The sequence below is a fragment of the Phaeodactylum tricornutum genome, genomic scaffold (genome assembly GCF_000150955.2).
Source record: "Phaeodactylum tricornutum CCAP 1055/1 PHATR_bd_31x35 genomic scaffold, whole genome shotgun sequence".
NCBI classification, from domain to species: Eukaryota; Bacillariophyta; class Bacillariophyceae; order Surirellales; family Neidiaceae; genus Phaeodactylum; species Phaeodactylum tricornutum.
The window spans coordinates 149,901-166,329 of NW_002238035.1; the positions used below are offsets into that span (position 1 = coordinate 149,901).

At 44.2% G+C, this 16,429-nt stretch overlaps 2 protein-coding genes across 2 annotated transcripts; one reads left to right on the forward strand and one right to left on the reverse strand.

Annotated features, from left to right (window-relative positions):
- Window positions 1-6,052: 6,052 nt before the first annotated feature.
- On the forward strand, window positions 6,053-7,174 carry PHATRDRAFT_bd465 (predicted protein; the record flags this gene model as incomplete). Its single annotated transcript, XM_002176273.1, has 2 exons — window positions 6,053-6,568; window positions 6,686-7,174. The coding sequence occupies 2 exons, from the start codon at window positions 6,053-6,055 to the stop codon at window positions 7,172-7,174; spliced, it is 1,005 nt and encodes a 334-aa protein (XP_002176309.1).
- A 439-nt stretch (window positions 7,175-7,613) lies between these two features.
- On the reverse strand, window positions 7,614-10,397 carry PHATRDRAFT_bd1682 (anthranilate synthase; the record flags this gene model as incomplete). Its single annotated transcript, XM_002176301.1, has 1 exon — window positions 7,614-10,397. The coding sequence occupies one exon, from the start codon at window positions 10,395-10,397 to the stop codon at window positions 7,614-7,616; it is 2,784 nt and encodes a 927-aa protein (XP_002176337.1).
- Between the last annotated feature and the right edge of the window lie 6,032 nt (window positions 10,398-16,429).

Sequence of the window (16,429 nt, forward strand, 5' to 3'; positions counted from 1 at the left end):
TGTGATACAGGAGGAAAGAAGAAAGTTGACCATGGCAGCCGCTTTAGCTCAAGTTCGAAATGCTTTACAAGCAATTGGTATTGTTGATGTTGAACAGCGTGATGCCATTACTGATTCGATTACGTCTATGGATGTTTTCGAGATTGCGACGGATGATTTTATCAAGGATATGTGTAAGAATATTCGTCGTCCCGGGGGTACACTCCCGAATCCTAACGCGGAAGAACCAGGAGCACCGGCTGTGATTCCTCGCAATGGTGTTGCGATTTCACCCACTGCGGAGGAGCGTCTTGTCTTGTTGGCGTACTATGTTCGTCATTTGAAGCGCACTTCTCGGCCTTATCCAGTTCAGTTTAATCCGGCGCGCATTTACTCGATGATTGAGATTAAGAAGCGCGAAAAGGAAGATAAAGAGTTGGCAAAAGACCTCACGGCTCCTACTCAGATTGAAGATTTAAAGAAGATTCGTGATGCGTTCGAGAATATTGCGGAGTACTTGCTGCAAATTCGAGGAACAACAGGAGTCCCACTCGCTTACGTTATTCGTGAAGAGGAAGAAGTTCCAGAGGGTCCAGACAATAATTATCAGGATGCGTTCGAAGAAATGATTGCTTGCAGTCCTCATGATGAAGAGTCTTATGCGGCAGACAATGCTCAGGTGTGGACCATTATTCGTAGTTGTACTCATGGAGGTCCGGCTTGGAGTTGGGTGTCGTTGTATTCGAGAGCTCGAAACGGTCGTGCGGCGTGGTTTGCTTTGCGTTCGCATTATTTGGGACCGACAAATCAGTCGAAGATCATGACACGAGCTGAAGGGGACCTTGAATCAAAGTTTTATAACGGAGAGCGTCGTGGTTTTACGTTTGAGCGTTTTGCAGAGATTCATCAGCAAGCGCACACAGATATGGAAGAGTTTGGAGAACCTTTGACGGAGGCAGCCAAAGTTCGAAAGTTTTTGAAACGTATTCAGGCACCGTTTCTAAATTCTGCAGTTGCCACTGTTCGTGCTAACCCATCTTTGAAAAATGATTTTGAAGCGACAGTGAATTTTCTGAGTGAATTTATTGAAGAGCAGAATCAGGCTCAGCTTCGAAATATTTCGTCAGGTCGATCTGGTCGTGGTCGAGGGCGAGGTAAAGGGTCAGGACGTGGTAATAAAGGTCGTGGTGGACGTGGTGGAAACAAGGGTGTTTTCAACAAGGGATCTACCAGTGGTATGGTGGATAGATATTATACTTTTGATGAATACAAGACCATGAATGCAGAACAAAAGCGTCATTTGCATACGTTACGCGAAGAAGCTGGTGGAAAGCGTCGAAATGCATCTGGTGTTAATTCTAAGGACAATGATGACGAAAAGAAGTCAAAGACCAGTCACAATGATACGAATTCTCTTACATCGAAGTCATCGGCAGGACGAAGCATGTCACAGAGAAATTCTTGACAATTACCGAAAGTGTCGGTTGTGTCTACACGTTCTATTTCTATACAGTCACTTGAGAGTGCATTTATATCACACGCGGAGTTAGATTCTCACGCGGATACATGTTGTGTTGGTCGACACGCTTATATATTCCAAGAAACCTCTCGAACGGTTGATGTTTCTGCATTTTTATCTACATTTGGTCAAGCCCGGTCTGTACCAATTGTCTCTGCTGCACTTGCTTTTGATCATCCTTACACATATGAGACATTTATTTTAGTTATTCATCAGGCTTTACATTTTCCTACAATGGAACATGCTTTGTTAAATCCGAATCAAATTCGATTAAATGATGTCGAAGTGAATGATTGTCCCCGATTTTTGTCGGAAAAGCTTACGGAGTTATCGCATTCGATTTATTTCCCGAAAGACGATGTGAGGTTACCATTATCATTAGATGGAGTCATTTCTTACTTACCAGTCCGCAAGCCGTCTGCGGAGGAGTTTCGAAATTTCCACAAGTTGAACCTTACTTATGAAAGTCCAATTTGGGATCCGTATTCGACAGATTTTTCTTGTCAGGAGGAGAAGTTCACCGATAGTAAGGGTGCGTTGGTAACGAGAAATTCTGCACATGCGAACATTCAAATGGTTACAACGAAAGACAGTACAGTATCAATGGTTTTATCATCTGTTTCGATGTCTTTGGAAGACAAACATTTGATTGATGAACTTGAAAAGACTTGTATTGTTAGTGTTGCACAGTCGTCGAATTACAGGTATAAGGTAACGCCAGAAGAGTTGGCGAAACGATGGAACATTGGTTTATTGACAGCGAAGCGAACATTACTCGCGACGACTCAGAGAGGGGTCAAAGACATTGCTAGTCGATCGTTAGCGAAGAGAGTGAAACCAGTCACTGCACAGTTGAGATACCGTCACTTGCGCACAAGTTTGTATACGGATACGATGTTTTCGAATGTCGTCTCGTCTCGAGGAAATTCTTGTGCTCAAATTTATGTGAACGATGTTGACTGGACTCGTGCTTACCCAATGAAGTCGAAAGGTCAGGCTCACGATACGTTGGATTTGTTATTTCATCGTGAGGGAGTTCCAGCTGAAATTATTTCAGATGGTGCCAAAGAATTAGTTCAAGGAGAGTTCAGACGAAAGGTTCGTGCTGCAGGAGCTCATGCTAAAGAGATTGAGCCATATTCACCGTGGTTGAATCGAGCGGAAACCGCAATCAAAGCATTGAAGCGTATGACAAATACAGCTATGTCGAAGTCACAGGCATCAGTACGATTGTGGGATATTTGCTTGGAGTTGCAATGTTTGATCCGATCGTCAATTGCGCATAATATTTACGCATTGAACGACGACGTCCCGAATACAGCAGTGTCGGGAGATACAACGGATATTAGTCATTTATGCAAGTTTGCATGGTATGATTGGGTATGGTATTTGGATCCAGTTGACTTTCCGGAGGATAAGCGGAAACTTGGTCGCTGGCTCGGACCTGCTCACGATATAGGTGATGCAATGTGTGCTCGTATACTTGCCAGAAATTCGCAAATTATTTCGCGAACTACTTACTCCCCACTTTTGACAAGTGATCTTAATTCTCAACAGGTGAAGTTGCTTCAAGAGAGTTTTGAGACGAACGTTCGTTTGGTTATGAACGAAGATGATTGTATTAAAAATACTTATGTTTTCGAGGTTGAACCCAGTGAGTTCGAGACATATTCGGACCATTATACAGGGGACCAGAAAACGATGCCACAAGCAGACGAGTACGATCACGAAGCTTTTAATGAGTATATCAATGCTGAAGTAATGATACCAAGACATGATCATATTGGTGCTGGTCGAATAATTGGACAAAAGAAAGATCGAGATGGTAATCCAATCGGGAGGTCGAATCCTGATCCAGTTTTGGACACTCGCATCTTAGAAGTTCAATTTCCAGATGGTAACGTACAGGAATACGCAGCTAATGTTATTGCTGAGCATCTTTATTCACAGGTTGATGACGAGGGTCGTCGTTATCTTTTAATGGATGAAATTGTTGATCACCGAAAAGACGGATCGGCGGTTGCTGCTGATGATCTGTATTATACAGACAAACGTGGTGTAAAACAAATGCGTCAAACAACAAAAGGTTGGCAACTTTTACTTCAATGGAAAGACGGATCAAATACATGGATTCCCTTGAAAGACCTGAAAGAATCGAATCCTGTTGACGTCGCCGAATATGTTGTTGCAAACAAGTTAGTCCATGAACCAGCTTTTGCCTGGTGGGTACCGGACGTATTACGAAAACGAGAGCGAATTATTTCAGCGGTAAAGGCCAGATACCTGAAACGGACTCACAAATTCGGTATTCGTATGCCGAAATCAGTAAAGGAAGCTCTCGAGATTGATCGTGATACTAACACTTCTATATGGTTGGATGCAATCAGAAAAGAGATGAAAAATGTTATGCCAGCGTTCAAAGTTCTTGAACCCAATGCGTCGAAACCAGTTGGTTACACTTGGATACCTTGTCATATGATTTTTGATATCAAAATGGACTTCACTCGCAAAGCCAGATTCGTCGCCGGGGGACACGTTACAGATCCGCCGAGTTCGATTACTTATGCTAGTGTTGTTTCCAGGGACAGTGTTCGAATTGCATTACTTATCGCAGCGTTGAATTCGATGCAAATACTTGGTGCTGATGCACAAAACGCATATTTGAATGCCCCAGTTCGAGAAAAGGTATATACGACATGTGGTCCAGAATTTGGGAATTCGACGGAAGGTCGTTATGCAATTATCGTTCGAGCGTTGTATGGTTTGAAGTCAAGTGGAGCAGCATGGCGTGCTCACTTAGCTGCAACAATGGAAGAATTAATGTTTACCTCTTGTATTGCAGATCCAGATGTTTGGTTAAGACCATTTCAGAATGAAGGTGGTCTCGAATTTTATGAGTATGTACTTATTTACACGGATGATTTCCTATGTATCAGTCATGATCCGAAGAGTATCTTGGATACTATTGGAAAACATTTCAAGCTTAAACCGGAATCCATTAAGACACCGGATACTTATTTGGGAGCGAATCTTGGACACTTTTCACTTCCCGATAAGCCAGACAAGCCGCGATGGTCTATGAGTTCGACAAATTATGTGAAACAAGCTGTCGCAAATGTTGAGAAAGATTTGGACAAAATCAAAAGAGGTTTGCCTAACAAAGTGTCGTCGCCAATGTCAACGAAATATCGACCAGAACTTGATGTTTCTCCTGTGTTGAATGCAGAGCGTGCTAACTATTTTCAGTCTCAGATTGGTGTTTTGAGATGGGCAGTTGAAATTGGTCGAATTGATATTATGTGTGAAGTATCTATGCTTTCATCATTTCTCACGATGCCACGAGAAGGACACTTGAGTGCTGTTCTTCATATTTTTGCTTATTTGAAATCTCACAACAGGTCACGACTCGTGTTTGATGATTCGTATGCTGATATTGAGAACCATTTTATAGATGGCGCAGATTGGACGGATTTTTATGGTAATGTGAAGGAACCTATTCCGCCGAATGCTCCGAAGCCACGTGGTAGGGCTGTGGAGATTACTGCTTTTGTTGACGCTGACCATGCTGGAGACAAAGTCACTCGTCGTTCACGAACAGGTGTTTTGATCTATCTTAATCGTGCTCCGATTATGTGGTTTTCGAAGCGTCAGAATTCAGTCGAAACGTCTTTGTTTGGAAGTGAGTTTGTTGCGTTAAAGATTGCTACGGAGATGATACAGGGTTTGAGGTATAAGTTACGGATGATGGGAATTCCGATTGATGGTCCGGCTAGAGTTTTGTGCGACAATATGTCGGTGGTACACAATACTACAGCACCGGAATCGATGTTGAAGAAGAAGAGTAATGCTATTGCATATCACTTTGTACGAGAGAATGTCGCAATGGGAGTTATCAAGATTGCTTATGAGCCGTCGGAGACAAACTTAGCCGATGCGCTAACAAAGGTTCAGTCAGCCCCAGTACGACAGAATCTTATGCGTCAAGTTTTATATTGAGTCAAATGAAGAAGGGTTTGCCGACTTTCCCGTTTCGATGAAGCCAGTATCGGAACAAATTGCATTTGCAATACTACATGTCATTGCATGCAGTGTCGAAGTTTTATTTTACAAGTTGTGGATCCCTATTTTTCCCATAGTGGTTTTGAGGGGACACATCTCTCCATGTCCATGTCTATGTTTATGGTTTCGATGTGTGGGGACTAGAAAACCCCTACGTCAAGCGGTACATGAGGGGTTCATATCCCTAAGTCTATCAGATAAGTCTATAATCTTGTGTTTTTACGCCTTTGGTCGTCTACGAAAGTATGCGGGATCCTTTCGGTTCCTTAGACGATTCTAGCCCGTTATCGTTGCAGTTTTCTACAACACAAGGTTAAATTATAGGGGTTGTGACATACTACCTATGTCACATCACCAGATCCACTACCACTGGATTTGCTCACCGTAAAATAAAGGGTTTTCCATCTTTGTCTACACCTATATCCAAAGTCCTTGCTCACGGGCAGTCCCTCTACTGCTGTTGCTCCGCCCACCCAAAACCACACAACCAACATCATGCACGGCCGCAAGCGCTCCGAGTACAAAAGCTTGCAGCGAGATCCCAAGGTCGCCGCGGGATTAGCCGCCAAAGCGGAGAAATGGCACGCACTGAATGCGAAACTGGCGTCGTCCCGGGCAACACCAACGGCAACCGAAACGACGTTCCAGTCCGACGATACCCACGTACAGAACACGTTGGCTTTGTCGGAAAAGCTCTTGATCGTCAATCCAGATCCTTTGTATTTATGGAACCATCGACGAGAGATACTGATTCAACAAAAAGGAAGGGCCTTCTCTATCGAACAGGAATTAACATTGACCGCGACAGCTTTACAAAACAATCCCAAAGCCTACGGAGCCTGGTTTCATCGCAAATGGAGTTTGACTAGGACAGTGACCGAAGTTGGGTCGGACGAGGCTCTCTTGCTATCCGCAGAACTGGCCTTGACCGAAAACGTTTTGCAACGAGACGAACGAAATTTCCACTGCTGGAACTACCGACGGTTTGTGGTCTCCCTACTACTACAGGGTGTGGACGGAACATGGCGGCTCGATTCGGCGCTTAAGAGCGGCACCGTACTCATGGGCGCACAAATAGCAACCGAGAAAACGAATATGTCGCACGTCACTCCTTTGACCAAAGACGAGCAAAATGAAATTTTGGAGGCCGAATGGGACTTTACCAACAACAAAATTCGAGAAAATTTTTCAAACTTTTCCGCTTTTCATTATCGTTCTAAACTGTGGCACTGGAAGCTCTCCGGCACGGTTGATAAGCAAGCCTTGATGCGTGAGGAAATGGCACTAGTGGAAAACGGTATCTTTACGGAACCAGACGACCAAACCTGTTGGTGGTACCATCGCTTTCTGCTCCAGCAGTTGGATTCGGAACACGATTCGCCCTGGTCCACAGCTATGATTGCCGATCATTTGGTATTACTGGAAGAATTAGGGGCCGAAGTCGAGTCAGCCTCCAAGTGGGTATGTCTGGGCACGTGGCACGTTTTACAAGTCATGGAGGACACCGGTGCAGAGATCGCACAGTATCGCCAAACCAAACTGAAAGAACTGATGGAACTGGACCCAGACCGTAGACAGCGATACCAATATCTATTGCGGCAACTCTCGGGCTGCTGAAAACGGTGTGGTAGGTTGCAACCACGTTAATATACAAAGAAGATGCGAACGACAACAACCCAGTCTCTCCATATACGTTGTCTAGAAACCAACCTATTGTGGAACCGTTTATAGATGGACACTCTGCTACGCGTTTTAAGGTCGGAAGCCTTGACTGTGAGCATACAGTCGAGAATAGAATGAATCTGCTTTCCAATAAAAAAATCGCGATGTCAACCATGAACTGGACAGCATAAATTGGTGATGGCGCAAAGGCGAAGTACTGTGTGACCAAAAGGAAGTATTTGAAGATCGGAAGTAACGGCCAGGCAAGGGTTGATAACTACGCTTAGATTGCGCTTTCCAAACAGGCCTGAAAAGAATGTGCTGTATCAACCAGACAAGTGGGAATGTTCAAACATTTAGACCTTTTCAAAGCAATTGTGGTACACTCTTCCCATCAAACTCGAATTTGTAGTGGGTTCTTGAATGTAGATGTCACTGTTTGAGGGTTGTCCGAATCAGTAGGCCCTGCGCGACCCCATACTTCCACTGCCTTTGTAACTGCCGAAGCCTTCAACAGCATTTCGTCATATTCGCTTGCGCGTTCGCTGAGTGCAGTAATAGCACCACCAGCCCCAACGCGTACCTTCCAGGATACATTGTCAGAACTTGGAGTCAAAACTGCGCTGCGGATAATGATGTTCATATCCATGTCCCCGTTCAAACTAATGTAACCCAAACAGCCGGAGTAGGGCCCACGACCCACACCTTCTTCGATCTCATCGAGCAATTCCATTGTGCGAAGCTTTGGAGCACCGGTCATACTCCCCCCAGGAAAGCTGCTCTTCAATACATCAATACAAGAACGAGTGCTGGAATCAATGACGCCTCGAATGGTGGAGACCATTTGATGTACAGAAGCATACGATTCAATTTCCATGAGCTTTGCTACGTGCACTGAGCCGGTTTCGCAAACTCGGCTCAAGTCATTTCGGAGCAAGTCTACAATCATGAGATTCTCGGCCCGATCCTTGAGTGAGCTTCGCAATGCTTCGACTCGCATGAGATCGTCCCGCTTTTCTTGCTCGGTCCACTGTCCATACTGGGCTGGAATAACCCGGGCACAGGTGCCCTTAATAGGTTTTGCTTCAACGAGACGCTTATTGTTTTTGTTAACAACAGGAACAATACCATCTGGTTTCACAGAAACAAAGCGTTCCGGAGAAGAACAGCAGATAGCAAATGCAGATGGCGTGTTGGTATTACCTTGATTACCGATATTCCAGTGGAAATACGCCGAGTAAGGAGCAGGGTTGTGGCGTCGTAAAATTTGATACAGTTCGAAAGGGTTTTGTTTTGGTACATCAGCTTCTAATTGATTTGTCAAACACAGCTCGTAGGAGTCGCCCTGTCGAATGTATTCAATACAAGAGTCAAAATTGCGATCATATTTTCCGCGACTTCGATTCGGCTTACACATCACGGGCCGAGTATACTTCAAATTACCAAGTTGCTGGTACAGTCGGCTATCGGATGATAATGGCTTTTTGAAGCTTCTCCTCAGAAGCTGAGATGTTCTTTTCATCCAGACTAAGACGGCGCTTTCGTCATCAGACGTCTCTGCTACACCAACCAAGTACCACTCTCGATTGCGGTGGTTATAGACGTAGCTACGGTCGGCCCACAAAAATGCAGCCGTTGGAACGTGGGGATCGGTACTGCTGGACAACCGGCTTTTTTCTTTGCGGGTTGGAGCAGTACCTCCACCTTCGTAGGCCTCTAGATAGCTAGTTGTATCGTGGCGCGTCTCGTAGCCCAAATAACCTACGTGTCCGCCGCGAAAGCCGAAGCCGACTTGCTGGCTCAATTCTGTTTCTGGCACAAATAGCTTAGTGATGCAGCCTCTTTCATCGGCACACTTCTTTTCAAACGACAAGATAGTGGCTCCTTCGGTAAGGCGCCTTGGATTGTGGTACTGTTCCAAGTACGTCAAGACATCGGTGTCGGGAAGGTGGAGCTTCAAAGCCTCCTCTTCGAACACGTATATTCCCCGTCGATCGTTCTTTTCCTTTCCGTAATATTCCACCCGTGTTTTGGCTGCACCAAGAATACTGTACATGGTTTGCTGCGAAGATGATTTGTTTGTTTCGGCATTGGCGGAATCTAGCCAAAAATTGTAGGGCTCGTTGACGAGATAGGTCTGCATCAAAATTTCCGGTTCCATTTCTGTATATTCAATGCGGTGCAGAAACACTCGCGGTGGTGACCTGGTGGTGGTATGTATTGAGCCTGTGCGGGTGGAAATGGTGGCCTGAATCAGCTCCTTCAGAACCGGTAACGGTGAGACTGTATTCTCTTGAGAATCCAATATGCCGCTGGTATTCCATGTCATCTGTCTTGTTGCTTGTGTTGTGGTTGTATTGCTGTCTTGCCGAGCCACACAGAGGTTACAAAAATTGCGCAGCAATTCGGGCCCCCATGTGCTGGATCCAATCGATTCGGGATGAAATTGAACTCCAAAATGAGGCAGCAAATGATGCCGTAATCCCATAACAACGTTGTCGTTTTCGGCTAGAGCAGTCGGTATCAGTAGTGGGCTTTCCTTGTTGTAGTCCAAAAGGACTTGAAGGGAATGGTATCGTGTTACATTGATAAAATGAGGGATATTCTTCCACAAGGGATCTTCGTCGTTTTCTTCACCATTTACCCTCCGTATGGCTTGCACCTGTCCGTGAATTGGGTTTGGTGCCAACGTGACGTTAGCCCCATACACATGCCCCAAAATTTGGTGTCCCAAACAGACCCCCAATATAGGTAAATTACTGGGAGCCTTTCGAACTATATCTAATGACAAAGGGGCCTGATCTGGCCGACCTGGACCGGGTGACAGCACAATGCCGTCCAGTAGATCGACCAACGATGTCAGCTCACCCTGTTGGTAGTTTTGGAAAGGAGTGTCCTCACTTGTAGTCGAGAGCAATAGCTGTAAGTGCTTCTCCAATCCTTCCCAAGAGGTCGCAACATCCGCCGCCACCACAATAGGCGGATGGACACAAATTTGGGCCAACAAATCCACCAAATTGTAGGTAAACGAGTCGTAATGATCTATCAAGAGTAATCGCAAGTCGAGCTTGTCTTCTTTCGTTTTGTGTTGAGAAGATGTGTCCAATTTGGGTTTTCCTTCGGACTTGCGGTGATATTGATGGTCATCCTCGGCCACAGAAGTGAATATGCTAGACATTAAGGCAACGGAGGAACAAGGAAACCTTCGATAAGCTCTGTCAAGGCATTGTCCTTGCCCTGGTTGCTGCGATGCAGGTACATAAGACCTTTGATGCACGAAGGGATGAAAAGGAAGCCTTTTTCGAGTCTTCCGGGAGGTTCGGCTCCTGATCACAGTATATGCCGAACACTTGTTCGATTTTTCTGCAATCACCAGAAGGAGGAGTAGTAGATGGACTCTCAGCATATTGAGCTTCCCTGACAGCCTACCAAATAAACCGTTGTGGAGTGCTAACACGGACGGACGTGTCATTTGGAATGGGCCATGCAGTTTTTTTGTTGTATTGGCACTACTACCCGCAACGGCCAACGTCCAGCTGTCAGAGCAGAACAAAATTTGCACCGCCAAGCCGACCTTAACTGAAGCCACCGCTTTTCCCCCCTGGAGCTTGCCAATCAAAGAGAAATTTTGTCGATCGTTCTCTCTAAAGGAGAGGATGAGAAGGAAGAAGAGCTCTCGCTTGGCCCTTTGGTAGAAATGCGACGGTACCGGAAAAATATCACGACGCAAGGCACGTGCTTCCGTTGTTCGCTCGTCATGATGGCTCATTTTTCTGCGGTCCTTCCTCTGGGTTCCTCATTCTTTGCTGCGGTGGCGAGACGAGTGCGTTTTAAATTTAAATGTTTTTGAAATGAGTCAAGTGCGTCCTCCTTTGTATATTGGGGGGGGGGGGGGGGGAGTCCCTGTAGCTCTAGAGAGTAGGTAGTATTGTTACATTAGAAGGCGCTACCAATTTTATAGAAGTCGTAGAAGAGTTCCATATGGGATTAGAAAACTGCAACGATAACGGGCTAAAACGTGTCTGTGGGACCAAAGGATTGTAGATACGATAAAAAGACGTAAAACAAAGACTTATAAGCATAAACCCAAGATAAAGGGATAATAAACCCGATATGCTTGTCGTAGGGTTTTTCTAGTCCCCTCACATTGAGACCATGAACATAACCTTGGCGAAATGTGTCCCCTCAAAACCACAATGGGAAAAATAGGGAACCAAATAAAATAAAACTTCGACACTGCATGCAATGACAAATATAATGCAAATGCAAATTGTCCCAACATTGAACCTGTTGAGAACGGGAAAGTCGGCAAACCCTTCTTGTAACTTGAATCACCATAAAATACTTCGTATGATAGCTTGTCTCACTGGACCTGTTTGAACCTTTGTAAGTATATCCGCTAGATTTGATTCTGATGGTTCATATGCAATCTTGATTACTTTCATGGCAACATTCTCTCGTACGAAATGATACGCTATTGCGTTACTTTTCTTCTTCAACACTGATTCTGGTGCCGTAGTATTGTATACAACCGACATATTGTCACAAAGAACTTTAGCCGGACCATCAATAGGAATACCCATCATACGTAACTTGTATCGTCGACCTTGTATCATCTCAGTAGCAATCTTTCATGCAACAAACTCACTACCAAAAGTAGACGTTTCAACTGAATTCTGACGCTTCAAAAACCACATAATCGGAGAACGATTGATATTAATCAAAACACCTGTTCGAGAACGACGAGTAACACGGTCTCCCGCATGGTCAGCGTCAACAAAAGCTATAATCTCTACCACCTTACCACGTGGTTCTGGAGCATTCGGTGGAATAGGCTCTTTAACATCACCGTAAAAATCTGTCCAATCCGCATCATCGTTAAAGCTGTTGTCAATCACCGGATAAGAATCATCAAATAATAGATTTCCTATCTTGGTCTAATAGCGAGTTTTGATTGACGACGTATTTAAAGAGCGGCCCTTGATCACTGACAAAATTCCAGCTTTTACACCGTTGTCAGCTTCAATTTCTAATTACTTGTGATGTGACTTCAAATATCCGAAAATATGAAAAACTGCAGCTAGATGTCCTTCACGCGGCATTGCGAGAAAAGATGAGAGCATCGACACCTCACACATTATATCAATGCGACCAATTTCAACTGCCCATCTCAAAACTCCTATCTGTGACTGGAAATAGTTAGCACGTTCCGCATCCAACACAGGGGAAACATCGAGCTCCGGTTGATAATTTGACAACATAGGTGACGTAATCTTTGTAGATAAACGTTTTCCAACTTCATCCAAATCCTTTTCAACATTTGCAACTGCCTGTTTCACGTAATTTGTGGAACTCATCGACCATCGCTGTTTCGATGGATTATCGGGTAGCGTAAAACGTCCCAGATTTGCTCCCAAATACACCTCGGGCGTCTTAATTGATTCAGGCTTGAGTTTAAAATGCATACCAATCGAATCCAGGATCTTCTTCGGATCTGTACTGATACATAGGAAATCATTGGTATAAATAAGCACATACTCATAGTAATTCGTACCATCGTGTTTCTGAGCTGGTCTAAGCCAAACATCTGGATCTGCAAGACAAGAGATAAAATGCAATTCCTCCATTGTCGCAGCTAAGTGAGCACGCCATGCTGCCCCACTCAACTTCAAACCATATAACGCACGAACAATAAGTGCATAACGACCTTCCACTGACTTTCCGAACTCTGGACCACATGTTGTATATACCTTTTCGCGAACTGGAGCATTCAAATAAGCATTCTGCGCATCGGCACCAAGTATATCCAATGAATTCAAAGATGCAATGAGTAAAGCAATTCGAACACTATTGCGCGAAACAACACTGGCATATGTAATCAAACTCGGCGGATCTGTAACATGTCCCCCGGCGACGAATCTGGCTTTGCGAGTAAAATCCATTTTGATATCAAATATCATGTGACATGGTATCCATGTATGAGCAACTGGTTTAGGAGCATCCTGATCGAGAATTTTAAATGCTGGCATAACATTTGTCATTTCCTTCTTGATTGCATCCAACCACAACAAAGTGTTAGTATCTCGGTCAATCTCGAGAGCTTGCTTGACCGATTTTGGCATACAAATACCAAACTTGTGAGTCCTTTTAAGGTATCTCGTCTTTACCGCTGAAATAATACAATCACGTTTCTGCAATACATCTGGTACCCACCAAGCAAAAGCTGGCTCATGAAGTAGTTTGTTAGCAACGGCATATTCGGCGACTTCAATTGGATTCGATTCCTTCAGATCTTTTAGAGGAAACCACGTTGTAGATCCGTCCTTCCATTGCAATAACAACACCCAGCCTTTAGTGGTTCGTCTTATGCGTTTCACAACATGCTTGTCCATATAGTACATATCATCAGGTGCGACTGCCGATCCATCCATCTTGTGATCAATGATCTCATATACTATTCGAAACCGGCGTCCTTCATCATCCACCTGCAAATATAAGTGTTCCGCAATAACGTTAGCAGCAAATTCCTGCACATTACCGTCTGGGAACTGGACTTCCATAACTCTCGTATCCAAAACAGGATTGGGATGTGATTTCCCTACCAAGTTACCATCGCAATCCTTTTTACGCGCAATGACTGTTCCAGTGGTAGCAATGTCCTTGTACGGTAACACAACTTGAGCATCAAGGTATTCATCAAAGGCTTCGTGATCTAATTTGTCTGCTTGTGGCATTGACGGCTCATCCCCTGTCAAATCATCTGAATAAGTGCAAAATACATTAACCTCTTCAGGAAACACAGGGGCAATGGCATCATCACAGTTATTATAGCTCAAAGTTGCATCAAATGAGGACTTGTCTAATTGCACCTCCCTGGAATTAAGATCAGCTGTAGAAAGTGGCAAGTAAGAAGTTCGAGATACCACTTGACCACTTCAAACGAGTATACGCGCACACATAACATCACCAATGTCATGGGCAGGACCAAGCCAGCGACCTAGATTCCGTTTGTCTACCGGAAAGTCGACTGGGTCCAAATACCATATCCAATCATACCAAGTGAATTCACATAAGTGACTGATATCCGTCGTATCACCTGACACTGCCGTGTTCGGTACATCATCGTTCAATGCATAAATGTTATGTGCAATTGATGATCAAATCATACTTTGCAACTCCAGGCAAAAATCCCATAAATATAACGGTGCAGATGACTTTTTCAAAGCCATGTTAGTCATGCGTTTCAACGCTCTGATTGCAGTCTCAGCTCGATTTAACCACGGTGAGTAAGGTTCAATTTGTCTAGCATGAGATCCTGCCGCACGAACCTTCCGTCTGAATTCACCCTGCACCAATTCTTTCGCGCCATCCGAAATAATCTCGGCTGGAACACCTTCTCGGTGAAACAACAAATCCAATGTCTCATGGGCATTACCTTTTGCCTTCATAGCATAAGCACGTGTCCAATCAAGATTGTTAACGTAAATCTGGGCACAGGTGTTTCCGCTCAACAACATTACACAAGAAAACATTGTATCCGTATACACACTTGTACGGAGATGTCGGTATCTGAGCTGACTGGTAGTTGGCTTGACTCTTTGTGTTAGAGTCCGACTGGCAATATCCTTGACTCCTCTTTGAGTCGTAGCCGATAAAGTTCGTTTCGCTGCAGATAAACCAATATTCCAACGTCTGGCTAACTCTTCCGGAGTAACTCTGTACCTGTAATTCGACGACTGAGCAACACTCACAAGACATGTCTTCTCAAGTGCTTCGACAAAATGCTGTTCATCAAGTGACACCGAAATACTAGACAACACAACTGATACTGTACTTTCGTGTGACGAAATCATTTGAATGTTTGCATGACCGGATTGTCTCGTTACCAAAATACCTTTGCTATTGGTATACTTCTCCTCCTGACGAGTAAAATCCGTCGAATAAGGATCCCAAATGGGATTGTCATATGTGAGAGTCAACTTGTGAAAATTTTGAAACTCCTCCGGAGACGGCTTTCGCACTGGCAAATACGAAATCACACCATCTAATTGCAGATGCAATTTAAGATTTTCGTTCGGAAAATAAATCGAATGTGACAAATCCGTGGGGTTTTCAAGTAAAAATCTTGGACAATCATAGACCTGCACATCATTTAACCAGAGCTGATTCGGATTTAACAAATTATGTTCCATGGTAGGAAAGTGCAAGGCCTGATGAATAATTAAAATAAAAGTCTCATATGTGTAAGGATGATCATATGCAAGAGCAGCAGAGACAATTGGTACAGACCGGGCTTGTCCCAATGTAGATAAAAATGCAGAAACATCAACTGTTCGAGAGGTTTCGTGAAATATATAAGCGTTCTTTCCAACACAACAAGTATCCGCGGGAGAATCTAACTCCGCGTGTGATATAAACGCACTCTCAAGTGACTGTATTTGATACCACTGACATATTCGAATTTCTCTGCGACATATTTCGACCTGCCGACAACTTTGAAGTAAGCGAGCTTGTATCATCACGACTTGTCTTTGATTTCTTGTCATCCTCCTTTTCTTGAGAATCAACAGTAGAAGCATTGCGTTTACCACCAGCTTCCTGACGTAATGTATGCAAGTGACGCTTCTGTTCAGCATTCATACTCTTGTATTCATCAAAGGTATAATACTTATCCACCATGCCCTTGGTAGAACCTTTGTTGAAAACACCTCTATCACCACGTCCACCGCGACCTTTATTACCACGACCTGATCCTCTACCTCATCCTCAACCGCAACCAGATCAACCTGACGAAATATTCCGAAGCTGAGCTTGATTCTGCTCTTCAATAAACTCACTGAGGAAATTCACTGTGGCTTCAAAATCATTTTTCAAAGATGGGTTAGCACAAACAGTGGCAATTGCAGAATTGAGAAAGAATGCCTGAATCCGTTTCAAAAATTTCCGAACTTTTGCAGCCTCTGTCAATGGCTCTCCAAACTCTTCCAGATCTGTATGAGCTTGCTGATGAATCTCAGCAAAACTTTCGAAAGTAAAGTTACGACACTCTCCATTGTAGAACTTTGACTCAAGATCACCTTCAGCACGCGTCATAATCTTCGACTGATTAGTCGGTCCTAAGCTCGAGCATAAGCCGACACCCAGCTCCAAGTAGGACCACCATGAGTACAAACGCGAGTAATAGACCACACTTGAGCATTATCTGCTGCA